The 16,678-nt window shown below is 41.7% G+C and overlaps 4 protein-coding genes across 4 annotated transcripts; 2 read left to right on the forward strand and 2 right to left on the reverse strand.

Moving 5' to 3' along the window:
- Window positions 1-978: 978 nt before the first annotated feature.
- SERLADRAFT_405932 (uncharacterized protein) lies at window positions 979-2,168 on the reverse strand (the record flags this gene model as incomplete). Its single annotated transcript, XM_007314495.1, has 7 exons — window positions 979-1,019; window positions 1,114-1,210; window positions 1,270-1,346; window positions 1,416-1,443; window positions 1,486-1,627; window positions 1,790-1,891; window positions 2,164-2,168. The coding sequence occupies 7 exons, from the start codon at window positions 2,166-2,168 to the stop codon at window positions 979-981; spliced, it is 492 nt and encodes a 163-aa protein (XP_007314557.1).
- Window positions 2,169-5,439: 3,271 nt separating this feature from the next.
- On the reverse strand, window positions 5,440-7,844 carry SERLADRAFT_405933 (uncharacterized protein; the record flags this gene model as incomplete). Its single annotated transcript, XM_007314496.1, has 9 exons — window positions 5,440-5,570; window positions 5,623-5,866; window positions 5,950-6,059; window positions 6,221-6,294; window positions 6,384-6,566; window positions 6,644-6,861; window positions 6,915-6,974; window positions 7,259-7,298; window positions 7,669-7,844. 9 exons carry the CDS (start codon window positions 7,842-7,844, stop codon window positions 5,440-5,442), a joined length of 1,236 nt encoding a protein of 411 aa, XP_007314558.1.
- Window positions 7,845-15,014: 7,170 nt separating this feature from the next.
- SERLADRAFT_434269 (uncharacterized protein) lies at window positions 15,015-15,626 on the forward strand (the record flags this gene model as incomplete). The annotated part of the gene is made up of 1 exon (XM_007314497.1): window positions 15,015-15,626. The coding sequence occupies one exon, from the start codon at window positions 15,015-15,017 to the stop codon at window positions 15,624-15,626; it is 612 nt and encodes a 203-aa protein (XP_007314559.1).
- Window positions 15,627-16,042: 416 nt separating this feature from the next.
- On the forward strand, window positions 16,043-16,336 carry SERLADRAFT_346300 (uncharacterized protein; the record flags this gene model as incomplete). Its single annotated transcript, XM_007314498.1, has 1 exon — window positions 16,043-16,336. A coding segment is annotated over one exon (294 nt), but the record flags the coding sequence as incomplete, so codon positions are not given.
- Window positions 16,337-16,678: the final 342 nt, after the last annotated feature.

The raw sequence follows: 16,678 nt of genomic DNA on the forward strand, positions 1-16,678 counted from the left end.
CTGACTGAATTTACAGCGGGTTGAAAATACGCTCTATCGTATAAGACCGGTGATCCTCACGAAGAACTCGATTGTTTTTGCTAATATATTTGCCTCAGGATTGGCGGGAGAGTTGGTGAAGGAAATGGATGGGTCAAGTGATAAGAATCTGATCATTCTGGAACAGCTTCCTTGCTGTCAATTCGACATCTTTCTTGTGGTTTACACTAGCAAGTGGGTGTATTTGCATAATCTCTCCTACTTTCTCCCCTGATACTTTGCTAGATGCCATTCCCTTACCTTCACCAATAACAAAATAGCAAACCTGTTGTGCTTTAGTTCCAAGTATCTTTGTGTAGCTGCTCGAAACCTGGCCATTCACCATATTTTTACACGACATTGGTCCTATTCTGACATCACTTTGGCCGCCATTGCAGTTCAGTGTGGTGTTTGGACCTGGTTCAAACACGCCTTTACCTGTTTGGTCGAAGTTCGCCTAAGCCAGTTCACCCCAGCCAAACGCCAATCACTAGGGCATCCTATTTTCATCGCTGTAGCTACTCTCCATGAAATCATCTACAAACATCGTCGCATAGTTGCCTGCAAGCCTCCTGAACTTGAGGAACACACTCTGGATTGTTCAAATCACAACAGGTGCACTTCAGATTGGGCTCAGGTATGGTGGAGTGGAATGAGCCAATTTATACTCGATGGTCACAATCCCTTGTTGTACAAAGAGGCCTCTCAGCGTTTTCAGAAGTTCAATTTTGGTTGGATGGCGGATGGATGTAAAAAGAAGATGTTTGAGGTAATCCGGTCCAATAAAGCATTTGGCATTACAGATAAGCTTGTCGAGGAAACAGCGGTGCATTTGGAGAAGGAGCTCATCTTCGAGCCGTGTTTATCATCAGCAGACAATGAATCCTTGGGAATGGACGAGTAATATTGTGGTAATTAATACAATGTAAATAAATTTAGTGTTTATTTGGACTACTACAATTATGATGCCTCCGGCTGTTTGTTCGTACTGAATGCCCCCTCTTGAGATATGACCGGTGATTGCTAATTTTTAGTATTAATATATATATATGTAAGTACAACATGTACAAAATGTGAACCAAACAGTTGGCATACCTGGTGTACTCTCAAATTGTGCTTCTAATCCATCATGATCCATTGTGACCGAGCAGGGGATGGATGCACAGAGTGCATGGAACAGCTGCTTGTTGGGCTATTGGGGATAACTCAGTTGAGTTTGTGGGAAATGTCTCATTTGAAGACCTTACATACTTTTTGTGAGCACCATGCGGCTTTTATTGAGTGATTTTCTACGTATACCATGTAGAAAGTATAGTAGGCTTTACAATCTAAAATACTGCAAGTTAATAATCAGTAAAGCGGATAGATAGAGGTGAAGGGGGGGGGGTTTGACTTACCGGGCTGGAACTCCCTCCTATCAAGTCCCTACTGGATGTCAACCTCCACTTCCTGATCTGAGACCCTCACATCTACTCTTGGTGTCGGAACGTCGGGTGTCGGATGGACATTGATGTTGATCTGATGTCCACTGACATTATTGAATGTCCCCACCACTGAGCGGGCATCAGACAGTCTGAACAAATCCAGAAGATTGGCTAGCGGTAAGGTCCTACGAAAGAATGTTAAGAAAAAAGGAGGGGAAAACAAGGAAAACAAGAACCCACCACTACTGGCAGCGATAGCCTAATCCTGCAATCGAAAACATGTTTCATGTAGAACTATGAAGAGATTAGATTAGATTAGATCAAAGTGTGAGCCGCATGGTACTTACATAAGTACAAGACGAGCCAATAGCAAGTCCCACGACAAAAATGACGCAAGCTTCCCACACAGGAAATCACATATTGTGAGCCAAATTAGGCGGATAATGCGGCTAATTTCATTATCTAATGAGTCTAACATACATGTTAATTCAGGAGGTGAAGCTATTGGTAGGTGTAGTGATATTTTATTTTACTGCTATTACAAGAAGTAGTATTTCTGAGAAGACACTGAAGATATCACTGAATATTCCATGTGTACCTCATATTCTATAAGGTAAATTGTGTCAATATATATAGAACTTCTAAGGAAGAAGGACCCCTGACACCTAGTGACATGTGACATTGTGGCAATTCACCATGAAATATTTTGTCTGGCACTTACCACATGGTTCTTATGGCAATTCTCCATTAGTCATTCTGGGGATATCCCATACTGTTTGGGAAGTGCCATAAGTAGTTGGGATTTGCCACTATATAGCAAGATGAACCGTGGTGGACCAGGTTTTGAAGGGATCTTAGCCCTATCTTTGATACTAATATGATCAAGCTAAGAGCCCTTGATGGGGGGTAGCCTGAAGTGGTAAATCTTTGTTATAATATTGTAGGTACTTTTGTATTTTGTTCCTTTGTTTTTTTCACTAATTTCTTTACTCCCTGACATACATTGAACTTGAAGATACTGCATTGTCTTCTCTACACGGGGATACATTATAATGTTGCAGGCAGAAAATTATGACAGGTATGCATGCCAGATCAAAGTTTGGACGAGGGAGCTTATTAAAAGAATTCAGGCAAAACCTCCTCCCAAATTCACGTCCTTATTCTCAATGTCCGACTAAACATGCTCTGCACTTTTGTAGTTTGCATGCTTTGTCTTTCAACTCCCTTTCCCTTTTTCATATTCAGTGTTATCCCCTCTAGGTTAGCAGCAGCCTTGGCTGAGGGACATCTTACCCTCTTCCTACTTGGTGGCTCTGCATTGTCTGGTACGGTGCATTTGCAATTTGTCCTGGCTACAAGAATACTGGCTGATGCAGCCTGTTGTGTTGTCTCTGGTGCTGTAGTCAGAGCAGACTGCCTGCCAGGCACTGAAATGTACATTAGTTTTTGTGGAATAAAGAGAATTGAATCCTACCAGAACTAAGTCCACGCAAGGCAGGATCAATCACATTGTCTGGTACAACAGCAGGAGAATCCCTCTTTTGGCTTGTAGGAGAGGGATCTACTGTAGAGATTGATGAGGTAGCAGGCTCCAACACAGCAGCATTCAACACTTGTGCACCAGATGTGAGCTGCGTTGCAGCGGGAGCTTATATGACGGACATGGCTCTTAAATTAGATTGAGGAGCAGCTATGTGAGTCAGCTGCATTACAGCTGGAAGGTGTGACAATATGGAAGTGTCATTATGCAAGGGCCCTACTGTGTCAGTGCCGTTGCTACTCTTGTGGTCTGGTGTGAGGATTTCACCTCCAGAAATGCACTGACTGTGCCCCTGAGCCTCACCTCTGGTAATCATCATGAACTTACAGTCTTTCTTGGTAATTGCTTGAGCAACTCACTCAAGAACATCAGCACCTCCCTTGAGATCACTTGGGTTGGCCCACTTGTTATGAGGCTAATTGATGATTTTTACGAGGTAGCATTGAACCACAGCTTGTTTATAGCAAACATACTTCATATGGGCAGTTGTATCTCCTGTGATTTGGACTAATAGAGAATGAATGGCAAGCATATAAAAGCAAAACAAGCACATTACTTAATAAGGTTGAGCTGCAATCCATTTCTAATTGTCATTTTTGCAACCTTGTCATGAAATCTATAGCTTAAAGATGTTGCTAATTGGCCATGAGCACTGTGAGTGACAAAAGAAAACATGGAACTTGTCAATGCACCGCCTATCAAAGGTTCTGCAATAACCATACACTCCATATTAATTGCGGATAACATCAGGTCCTTTCCTGTGGCCTGGCAAATATAATGCTCAATTACAGGGCTGATAAAGTGAGCCTTTGGCTATATGTTCATGGATACTGATCCATGCACAAGAATGGTGACTGCCTTGGTACCAACACATTCCTTCAGAGCATCAAGCTGAGTGGATAAAAATACATAATAAGATAATGGAATAATCAATACAAAAATTACGACATATGTTGTTCAAGATAGCATTGGAGCTATTGCCACACTCTGCAGTACAAGTTTTCTCAGAGACATTTGGTGGCTTGACATGCAAAACATCCTTGATCTTGTCAAACTCCCTGACAAGGTTTACACGCTGAGAGTCGGTTAACTGCTTATAGTCAGTGATATCTTCAACAAGGTCTTGGATGTCTCCCTTCTTGCCGTTTTCAATACCTGTAAAATATTCAAAAATTAGTTAATTGTTCTTGCTTGGAAAAGAAGGAAAAAAGGAGAAGAAAAATAAAAAAAACAAACCTTTATTGCAGTAGAACTATTTGAGAAAACGGTGCCGACTCCTGCAGAATTTTATGGCCAGTTCTGTTGCTTTCTTGTCAATCATATTAAATACTTCATTCACCGCAGCATTTTATTGCTTCCATTTTGAAGCTCATTGTATTCCAAGGATTTTCTTGGCCTCTTGTGATAGATGAGCCCTGGGAGCTTTCAGTCTGCGTTGGATGAGTCAACCACAGTTCATGAATGATAATGGCTGTTTTGGGTTTGCTTCAGAATACATTCCTGGAAAGCTGTGTTAGCAGTAAAATAAATGGCAGCCTAAACTGTGAAAAAATGTAGCTTGAAATGCTATTTTATACTTCTAATGTCCACAGCGAGTATACATGGCATTAGGCAAAACCTTAAATCTCTATGAACCTGACTAAGTGACCCTTGTCACTCTCCAAAAATATCAAGACTAGTGCTAGTCTCAATTGCTAATGGGCAAACTTTTGTTAATAGGATGCTAGTTCTTCAGACATGCTATCTGCAGTGCCATCTTGGAACATGAGAACTTACAGGAGACATATTTTGTTGGTAGAATGCTAGTTCTTCGGATACACTTTTTGTAGTACCATCTCAGAACTAGTTCTCCCTCAAAAAAAACAGCGGCAACATAGCTATGAATGATCCTTATACAATATAGAAATAGTATATTTTGGACATAGGTTAATGCACACAATTTGAATTATGAAATATCTAAATGGCCAAAAAAATCCTCCAGTGCAGTTAGCTGCTCATGTTGATGATCTTCATTTCCCGCTTCTCCTTCATTATCCATTGCATCATTCATATCTGCACACATCTCTGGTGGAACAGTGTTTTTTGAACGGCCAAGATGTACACCTGTGGAATGGCTGCCAGAGTAACCTAGAAGTGCCTCAATCTGCTGAAGACAATAGAGATGGCCAGTATTCACCAGAGATAGTCCCATCAGTGCTGCAATTCAAATGAAAGTGGTAAATCATTTTGATGGAGGGCCTGAATAATAGCAGGATAATCTTGAGCATCATCACAGATCTTAGTTTGGGGTCTCATGATTTCAACGTTGCAGCGAAGGATCTCCTCTTTTGCCTGTGTAATCTCAAAGTACTGACGTGCAGCTTGACAGTTTTGTGGAATAGCCTATCTCTTTTTTTGAACCTTGCCAGTAACATCACAAATTAGATCAAACTCTGCAATGAAAGAATACTCCACAATTTAATCCCATATTAATAGGGCCTTCAGAGGATCAAACTCAGCGGCATACTTGTTATAGTGTTCTATGGCATTTTTTATAGCAGCTGTGCAAGTTTTCAGAGCCTTGGAATTCTGTGTCCGTAGTTTGTAGCCTGTAGATACCAATGTTAGCTGGAGTTTTGTAACATGTGTTAAAATTATTACCCAAGCCACTCATTTTGAGCTCTGTAAGTTCCAATAGCTGCATAACCACTAACTGCTCAATATTCTTAACAGCTTTATAAAAGCGGTGGTGGACAAGGCAAGATTGTGCCTTTTGACGCCCAGGATGTGCCACAGTACATCTTTCCTCAACTCTGAGTCTAGCCTTGAAGGCCTGAACAACCTCCAACTCGAGCTCAAGCTTCTTTTGCGCATTTGTACAATTGCTTTGTACTTTTGCAAATTTCTTCCATGTAAATCCATCTGTTAAGATGCGGAGATTAAGGCAGTTAAATTTAGATAAAGATTCTGAACAAATGAGCAACACACATACTCAGCTTCATCCAATTCACTCAAAGCTTTGACATGCTCCATCTCAATGCTATCTTCATTTGTTTTACTACTGAGTTGCTGAAAATACTGGTGTTTGTCAGCTAAATCTGCTTCAAAGTCGTTGCTGGTCAATTATGAGTGATGAAGAAATTCTGTGTTGATATTGATAACATTGAGGGCCTAGATATAGTTCTGGTATATGAGTGTACCTGTCAAAGGACTCTGTCACTTGCAAAATCACCAAAATGAAAAAAAAAAAAAAACTCACTCAACAATGCATATTTATCAATATCAGAGAACTTGAAGTACTCATCAAGTGCTTGATGCCGATGAAACTCTGTGCTGTTGTGAATCTTGGGTGCAAGGGCATTAAAACCATAAATATTTGTTTGCAGGTTTTAAAGTCTTCCTTTCCTCTGGCAACCTTGTACTTTGAATGGTACTGCACTTGACAAAGCTGGTTATGAGCATGGCCATGAAATATGGGGACAACCCCATCCATGCTGAGCTTCTTCACCATGGGGTCCAAGGAGGAGTGGAGAAGAGCCTTGCTAAGTGCACAGTGGATATTATAGCCATATAGAAATGGCTCTTGCAAGACCTCCATCAAATGGCTGATTGTTGCAAGCAGATATGTTATGCTTTTCAAGATATTAGATAAAACATGTAATCCTGGATGAGATTCACTTACAGTTTGCAAGAACAAACCATATCACAGATTGAAAGCAAAAATTCATGATGGCAGACAGCCACAAAGATGCCATATTTGCAGAAAATAGTAATTTTTCTTTGAGCTTTGTGAGCCATGTTATGCAAGTGGTCAACGCATACATTCTGATGCTGTGTCGGGTCAGCTGCTTCATGATCATCTATCCAGGGATCATCAGGATCTGCATCATCAGCTTGAGGCTGTTGGCGCAGACTTTGGACTTCATTTTTGAATCAGTTCACATATTCCTCACTAATCCAGACAGTAGACTTTCCATCCCATGGTTCTGGATGTTTTCAGCCTTTACGGAATCCTGGATCCACAAATCTAGCAGAGTTCTTGCTGTTTATAGCAGTCTCTATTATAAACAAGAGCTTTGGTTCCCCTTCCAGTTTATATCAACACAGTGGGCAAGAATTGAGTATATGCCAGTATGGGATATCACACCCGAGTGCTTTGTTGATGTGATTGTTGACAGAGCAATGAATTTTCAAGTACACATCATACAAAATCCTAAATTGCTTGACCAGATAGTGGTGGTAGCATACCTGCACAAAACACTTGAGTTGAAAATAGGGCCTATTATACTACACTTACACAATGTATGTGGCAAAGCTTCTTGACCTCTGCATGGATGCTATGACATGGGCACACACAATGGGTCTGTCAATAGTTTTCTAGTGTGTGCAGAGTAGTTGCCACTGTGGGCTTGATGTGAGATGACCTAATGCAACCCCTGTGTATGAAGGATATGTTTGTGAACTGGGACACATGCAAAAAAAATATAAAGCTTTTGTTCTAGCAGGGTATTGTAGTCAGCATTTAAGCAATGAAACCAATCTGTAAGTACCAAAAACATCAACTACTTCAATAGAAAGATGATCTTTGTGTGGTCTACTACTGATGGGAAGTGGCATTAAACAGTCTTGTTGATGCTGTAAATATGTGTTAGTAAGTGAATCAGAAAAGTAAGTGAAACAATGCATTGAATAAAAGAACAGAACTACCTTTTGGCATTAAAGGCCTCGTGAAGCTCTGTATATGCCTCAAACTCCCTGCCAGTATGGCTAAGGGAGAATGATTCTTCACCCAACAGGTGGAACCACAAAAGGCATGTCAATTGAATGTGAGGATTGATCTGTGTCTTCATGAATGTTTTTGGCCATACTTGCAAGGCTGCCATTGCTATCCCCCAGCCTCCCCGGACATGACACTCCCCCGCCCCAACACTCCCTTCAACTTCTCATCCCCACCTTTCCATCCCACCCCCATGTCTCCTCCCAGCTCTCCAAATCTATTCAGGCAGGAAAAAATGCCTTTGGACATTCCTGGCATCCCTTGTCCTTCCCCCAGGCCTCCTCCTTACTGGCCTTTTAAGGTCCAACAAGGGATTCACCTCAGCTGCCAAGGCCCCATACACCCCCGGGAGGTGAGGTCCCTACCACTGTCATTCCTCAAAGTGATAGCCGGGACCTCATAAACTTCAGCTTTACATCCCCGGTTACCAGCCACGTACAATGCTCATCACAGCAGTGGAGTTCCCCTTCTTCCTTGGAAATTACTTGGAAGAAAGGGATCATTGGGGATCTCTATCAGAGGATTAGCAAGCTGGAAGATGAGGTATTAAGGTTAAAAGCGAAGGAGAGGGACTACAATTAGAAGAGATAATTGTTGAAGGGACTTGTATTATAAATCTTAACTTTTCTCAAAATTTTATTCTTTTTTTCAGCTAGATTTCATTTGTATATACTTAGTTTCTCCTCACTCACCACTCAGTGTATATTTACTTACTTGATTCATATAAATTTGAGCTACCTACATTACAATCTCAGTGTGATAATGTTTGATAACAATAAGCCTGAGAACTCTACCCAGAGACCCATCCACATGGCCCAAGACCTGTCTAACTTCAACTCATTGATAAGCTATCTGTAAGTGATGCCCAGCAACATGGTAATATTGCCCAGAATGCTCTATAGCCAAATGATGTATAATCTGTTCAGCCCGGGCAATAAGATCATCTAACCTGGGAAGACTACAACACTCACACCCCCGGGTACACATTTTAAACCCAGGGCCATTATATACATTTATTACATTACTGTACAAGAGGTATACCTACTATTCAACACCTTGTTTTCTTTACCTTTCACATCTGATCTACCTTGGTGTCCTTGGCTTGTTGAAGCCGCTTTACTGGACAATTACCAGACCTTGTCCTGTGTGCAATGTTCCCAGGTTTTTCATCTATCTCCTCATGCCCACATTTGGTGGAACTCTGCATCACCCTTGTCACCATCCTGGGTAGTGGCCTTGCCTTTTCAGGAAAGGCAGATTCCAAGCTGCTTTGTATTGCAGTGGTCATGTCCCTGCAGAATGGCCCCTGATACCTGTGTGGCCATCCCAAGACCCCGGAAAATGTAGATAAGGCTGCACGCGGAGCCACCTCAACAGGTTTTGGGTTCCATTGCCTTGGTGAATCTCCAATGTAATCATGCTGTGGACATAGCCGCATGAGGCCTATAATGGCCAGTAGTCCAAGTAATCCTCTGGCTGGCCATTACTCTGGGAGCCAGGCCTGGGCTTGTCTTTTGGCAGTTGGTACACTGCATAAGGAGTGTTCTTGTCTGTTTTTTTCTACACCTACATATTGCTGCCCTGAGATAAGGTTGGGCATCAGTTTGGAGGGCCCGGTGTTGATGATGAGAACTGTTGTTAGAAAACCACACACAAAAACAAACTAACACACAATCCTCCCAGATTCCACGGAACTTGTTTATAGGCTTTGCCTCCTAGAACAGTGGGTGCTCTGGTTATTCGTGGGGTGGTATGTATGAGGATCCTTCAAAGTAAAACCCAGAGATGTATGGGTGTGGGTTTTGAGGAGGGATAGTTGGAATATAGAAAGATAGGGGCTTTGTGGCGAGTATAGACGAGCACTACTTTGCTAATCGTAGCACAAGGTAGGTTTGAGAATGACAATATGACGAGTTTCCCAGTGATAGCAGGTTCCTGACGCACAAACTGTAGTGCTCAGAAGGACTTTAATCAAAAGGGATGACAATGACTTCAAAAGTGGGAAGTGACAATGACAGCAGTTGACAGTGGTAGCAGTGGGAAGTGTTGTGATAGGATAAGATTGTCAAATAAAGGAAAAGAAAGGGATAGAACAATGAATGCTGTGAGTAATGTCACAGGTTTGTACAGCCATAAAGTAAAGTCCAATAGCAAAAAGAGAGCAGGAAAATCATGATGTCATGGGAAGATACAGGTAAAAAAAGGGCAAGGCAAAACACTATCAGTATCAACACAGTTTCTTTATTGTCAGTCAGGCATTCTAAAAAATATGTGTCCATAAAAATGATTCAAAAATCAAAAATAATTGCACTGTAAATGAATGTTCTGCTGAAAAAAAAGAAACTGGAGCCACCGGTCCACCACCTAGTCCAAATCCGACAGTTCCATGGCCTCACCAATGGACTGGTTGTGCTGGACCACCTGGTCAAACGGGGGGGGGGGAGAGGAGTAGTCCCAATTTGGAACAAGTGAGTCCCAGGCAGCGTGTGGTAGGTGTAGCTGTAGCAAAGACGATGGACAAAAGATAAGTGTACCCAAGTGAATGGGACAGCAATGAAGATGGGCAACGCAAGGAGATGAACCTTCTCCAGCTCAAAAACTACCCACCCATGCTCCAACCAGGCAAGACGAGTGACCGATGTTTTGATAGTATATGATGGTAGATCAACGTCATAAAGATGGACCTGTTGCCCTATTTGAACCGGCCGCCGGGGCTTTGCTGATATCAGCAGTGGCACGTGGTAGTCGACGGACTGGCGATAGAAGCAGATAGGAAGTGGTGACATCAGAAATGGTGTGGGTGCAAATAAGATGAGGAGGAGGGTGGAGGTGACGAAAAGGTGGATTAGAATGGGGATCCAGAAACGACCGTCAGGTGAGAATAAAAAGGAGAGGAAGGGGCCCATGGTGGGGCTAGGCAAAGGAAGGGAAGTAAAGGAAACAACAAAAACGAGGGCACAATGCAATGTGTAGCCAGTGGCGACGCAAAAATTTGCCGAAATGCTGAAACGCGGAAAGTACCGAATGGAAAAGCAAAGGTGAGCGTGACTGGATTGCTATTTCACGTGGCACTGTGCCTGTGTGGAGCAAAGGCGAGTTTTTTTGAATATTCACTTTGTTATTAACACCTGTCCATGCTACCAATCAACTTTGGTGCATGACACCGGGCCTGGATGTTGATTTCTGGAAAGCTATGGTTTGTTGCCTTGCAGCTGGTTCAGAGAGCCCGGGCTAGTCCTGAACCATCAGGAAAAACTCTTTTACTATATAGCGCTATATAGCCACCACCTATATATATAAATGCACTCATAGATACTATAGTACTATCAGTGCAATCATAGCTCTTATAGCTCTTATAGCACAGTAGTAGGCAAAATTTCAACCAAGGGGAGAAGTATTTATAATTCCCTCAAACCCTGCATTAATCTAATAAACTTGTTCGATAATAAAAACAGACTAGAAGTGTTTGGATTCAAGTATATTATTATTAGGCAAGGTACTATAAGTGCTCTTATAGCCTATGGTAGCCTACATAGCTCCTATAGCTGTAAAGGTCATAGTTATAATATAGTTGAAGCTGCTTAAAAGGGCTAATAAATCATACAGTATTGATCAATTATGTAGCCTGTATTAGTGAAATAGTAGTTTGGGATCTTTGATATTTATAAAAATGAGAATAATGATTTATCCAAATATAAGTGGTGACAATGAGTAACAAAATAACCTAAGTCCATGAAAGGTCAATGTATAACACCTGTATAACCTATTTTATGAGCTCTCATGGTGTAGTGGATAAATGTGTGATGTGTGGCTATAGGTTGCTTAGCCACCCAAAAGCTGACTAGCAGGTTGAGAGTTCAAATCCTGTCTGTTAATTTTTTTAATCAGCCACACAACAATTTCCAACATCTATAAGAGCATTTATAGAGCTATATGAGACTCTATAGATGGCAGAGGTTCTATAACAGGTTTGACCACTATAACAGCTTTATGAGCACTTATAGTGCTATAGAGCTCTATATAGCTACCCCCATTTTTCCTGATGACGTCAGCACTGTGTTTATCATCACTTAGAATTTCATCAAGCCCCTCAATCTCCACTTGTTCCTCATCGGTGGATTTGCTTCTTGGTGCAACCATTTTCGCTCTGGGAAGGGTCTCTCTTCATTACTGCCTTCTCTTTACCCTTTTATTTATTGGCTACCAGGTGCAGACTACATTTGAACCCTGGCACTCTGCAAGGCTTGTGCAAATAGTTCCATTTGTATTTTTATGGGCAGTGAGCACAAAACTTAAAATTCCCAGATCCTGGCTTGCTTGCATCCAAAAGTCCTTCATTACTTTCCTACCCTTCATTCCAGAAGCTCTGGGTATCTTGAGTCACTATTTGTCCTGGGTGAGTAAAGGACATTATACTCACTTTTGTCTCACTTCCTCTGATGGCCCATCAATGTACCACTCCTTGCTCTTCTCTTTTAATTCAGCTAGCTCCTGCTTGCTGAGCTCAGTCAACATTGCCTTCAGGACACTCTGCAGTTTACCAATATAACCTGACTGCCCCAGCTTCACTCTGTAAAGGTCCCACATCCTTTTGTCCACCTCCTTCTTCACAATGTTGAGCACTTGGTTCAGACTTAAATACTCTCATGCCCGGCAACCTTGTTCCTAGGCTCTTTGTTACCACTGTGGTTGTACAACCAACACCTGACCCGCTGCAATCTTAATTCAATCTTAATTGTAAACATAATGTTACGATAACACAATTTTCGGACCTTTCCTTCATTTTCATTCTCCGCTTTAAACCTTGTATACTTTAGCTTTCACACATGGTGCCATGTGGCACTTCCCCTTTTGTTCAAACTCCTCTTTCTCGTGCCGTGTTGCCTTCTTCTTATTTTAGATACAACTCTCTCACACAGTGGAGTTGGTCATGCGGGCTAGGCCCCATGACATCATCAGCCACTGACTTTATCAACTGTACAGTACATAAGTACAAACACTCTGTATTAGTATATATACCCCAATAGATCCAGGAGACTCCTTAGCGAGTCCTCCTGTTGTTAACCAACAAACTCTCTGCAGCTTAAGGGGTAATCACTCCCCATTCACTACCTTTATCATGTGTTCCTGTGTGCGCCAGAGTAACTAACTCTTGTTTGTTACACATAATGATATACTTTGACAATTAAGAGTGACTATACCTCTTTCATGTCTGTCAATTCCTTGATGTTGGTTAGTGTTGGATATTTGGTCCCTCAGGGCGCAGGAACAGGTGCGGGAGCAGGACTCCTTTGGCAAACAAATGCCATAACAAGGTAAATACAAGGTTTCTTATATAACAAATATACATAAATATTATGTGAAAAAATAATGGTGACCACAAAAGGCCGGTTATAATCACAGAGTAAATCTTCGGGCAAAGCCCCAAAGTTTGCTTACATAATATAATTTCTACAGTTAGTACATGTTCCCCCAAAATTTTCCTGACATTACATTCCAGGTATCATGAAGTACATGTCCCCGTTGTAGAGAATTTGCAACCCAGGACTCTTCCAAATGTGTATTGAGTATTTAAATTTGGGCATCATTAAAAAGTACTTCAGGCATGACTAAATGTGGTACTAGTTAGAAAGTGAGGTGCATATTTGAAGATGAGTGCTATCTTTCCCTTTTCTGTTTGACTGCAAATTTTCAGTCAATTCAATACCATATTCATCCATTCCAAGCAAATATTTGGCTCTTCTGTCAGACCTAAGTAATGATATCATCACCTTAACTCCATATGGGGTCTTCAGCTAAAGCCTAGAACGTGTCAATGCATTCCCTGATATATTGCTTCCATGTAAGGAAATTTAGTGCCAGATCTATCGAGTTGATTACCCTGGTGAGGCCTGGGTAGCATAGAAGCTATTGTAAATTAGAAGCATGGGCTCCATATCAATCACTGCCTTCTATCATAAATATCCTGCATAAAATCTTCAAACTGGTGTCTGGTTTAACAACCTCATCTCTTCTCTGCAGAATTACTTAGCATGGGCTGCAGCTCCTCCCAATGTTTGGCTCCAGTGTTACAAAGAGTGGATTAGAAGAAGCTCAAAACAAGCAGAGGTGTGCGGACAAAACAAATAAGTGTGAAAGACCACATATCCCAATCAACTTTGTCAACACCCCATCAAACTCCTCATAAACATGATTTGTTCCCCATCCGAGACATTGACCATCCTATTCTTGAGCCATTGGTTATATCTCCAGGATGGCAAGTCCATTAAGTAAGTACGTCTGTTATTATTTGTCTGACATTGGTTTAGTCACAAAATAATTACATGAAACAATGACTGGATTATTGTTCAGAGTATCTGAAAGTCCTCATGCAGGAAGGGGGGTGGTCCCTGGGACAGACTTGCAGCTTTTGTTTAGTGAGACAAAGAACTTGGTGATGCACAGAATGTTTGGGGAAACCAGAGTATTGTTACAATTGACATACCAGCACCTACTTACACTTTACTTTTACTGTAATTTTACCTTTATTTTCCAAGTCACACAACTAATCACATGATGCATCACCTGACCAGTGTCTAGATTCATCATGTGACCAGTCACATGCTAGACATCAGACTTTAAACTTTATTTACAACTGTACAGTACTGTTAGTTTTGGTGATTCTGCACCTTTGTGCTACCTATATATTTTCATTCCTTTCTCTATCTATTCTTCTATCAGTCACTATTGATTGTGTTCTCTATTATTTTGCCTTTATGGCTGCTTTGTTTACCTTTCTTTACAAAACTTCGGACAGTACTGCAGAGTCCAATGCTTCCTATTCTCTAGTTACTCACATTGGACTCTAGGTACTGTATACCTGTCATACTCTCTAATAATATAGTTACTCACATTGGACTCTGGTTCCAGTCCCTGATTGCTCTCAGCAAGTGGCTAGACACTTCCTTCAAGCTTTGTTCTTAATAAGTACCTCATGTATTGTAGTATATATATCTGAGCAATACATGGGGAAGGACTCAGTAAGTCCTCTTCTAGTGTATACCAACATTAGTATGACAAATTCCCTCTCTTGATGAGTTGTACTGTTACAATACACAATTTTCAGACCTTTGACTTTCATTCTCCGTTTCAACCTTCTTTTCAGCTTTCACAGTGCTACACTGCCAAAAACTGGCCTACCTGAGACAATCTCAAGGGGGAGATGGAAAAATATTTCAAACCCCAAGCTGAGCGTGACTAGGCGTGCCAGCAAATCTGTTCGTTCAAACAAGGAAACATGAGGACAGATGATTTTGTAACCCGGTTCCTGGCCCTCTCCATCCAAGGGGGTATAGGTAATGAACATACAGTAGAACTGCTAGAATGCAATGTGAATCCCCACATTGCAGAACAGCTTTATTTGCAGGATATGAGAAATGAGAACCTCTCACAAGCAGCAGAAGAAGTTCGCAAAATAGGTAGGGCCATTGAGCTCTACAAAATGCAATTCTGTGGCGGGTCCACCACCAAAAACAACTGTTCCCAGAGGAGCACTGGGTCATCAAACCAAAATAATCATCACTCTCACGGGTTCAAACCATTCGGGCTGCAACTAGGGCAGGGAGCCCCTATGGATATTGGTGCGGTCCAAGGTGGACAGATGGGCAGATTCAAAGGGAACTGCTACAATTGTGGTCAAGAAGAACATATATCCCGAGACTGTATAAATGGGGCGCAGGCTGCCCAACAAAAAAATAACCAAGGGCACCAGGTTCACCAATTAGAAATGGAGAAGCTGGAAGATTGGCTCAATACTCTGGCCGGTTGCTCATATGACAAAATCCAAGCCTTCTTTTACGACCAACAGGTCGCTGAGATGAAGGCTCAGGGAAAAAAGTTCAAAGCTTAGGTCACTTAGGTGCCTTGCTCCTCTTAACAATGAAGTAAACCACAACAAGGTGGCCACTGCTCCGGGGTGTTGCACAAGCAATAAAGGAAAGGGGGTGGCTCCCCAATTTGTAAATAGATTTTTAAATTTGTTATCTGAAGTATGTACTTGTATGAAGAATTGTGACTGTGGTATTTATGATACTACTGCTGCACCAGCGTCTCCTCAGGAGTGTGGCCCCGGCGAGACAAACACTAGGGTGCTTGATTCTTGTAAAAATAAAAATAAAAACATAGAAAATACTATAGTAGAAAAATCTGTTTCTTTTGATTTCTCTTCTTTGGAGCCACTTTCCACAGAAATCCCAAGGCGTGTGCTGATGCACACATATTTATTAAGAGATCCATTTAGATGTTGGTGTGGAAGACCTTGCCTGGGGCATAGTACACCCAACCAGTGCACTGCTTGATTCAGGCGCTAACAGCATCTTCATAGATCAGGTCTGGGCAGAGCAAGTTGGACTCCCCCTTGTAAAATTAGATATATCTATTCCTGTCTATAATGTTGATGGTACACTTAATGCGGCTGGCTGTATTACACACAAATATTCTTTTGTTGTTGAATGCCAAGGACACAGAGAACCAGTCACCGCCAAAGCAACCCAACTAGGGAAGATTAATTCAATCTTAGGCTGGGCCTGGCTATACAAACACAACCCTGAGATAAAATAGCAGACAGGGGTTGTCACATTGTCACGTTGTCCTCAGAAGTATAATGACTTGGGTAAACCAAGTCATGTCTGTCAAACTGAGCTTGATGAAAGGATAAACGCTAGTCACATTTATGCCAAACTCAGATTTTTGGATAAGATTGATGATGACAATGATGAGGTAAAACCTGAGGAAGAGATTAAGAGGCTGGTACCTCCAGAGTAAACAAGTTGGCTGGTGCCAAGATCTTAACAAAGATGGACCTCAGATGGGGGTACAATAATTTACGCATCAAAGAAGAAGCTGCTTGGAAGGCCGCGTTCACATGCCACCAAGGATCCTTTGAACCCCTTGTCATGTTCT

This window comes from Serpula lacrymans, assembly GCF_000218685.1.
Source record: "Serpula lacrymans var. lacrymans S7.9 unplaced genomic scaffold SERLAscaffold_3, whole genome shotgun sequence".
Taxonomy (NCBI): Eukaryota; Fungi; Basidiomycota; class Agaricomycetes; order Boletales; family Serpulaceae; genus Serpula; species Serpula lacrymans.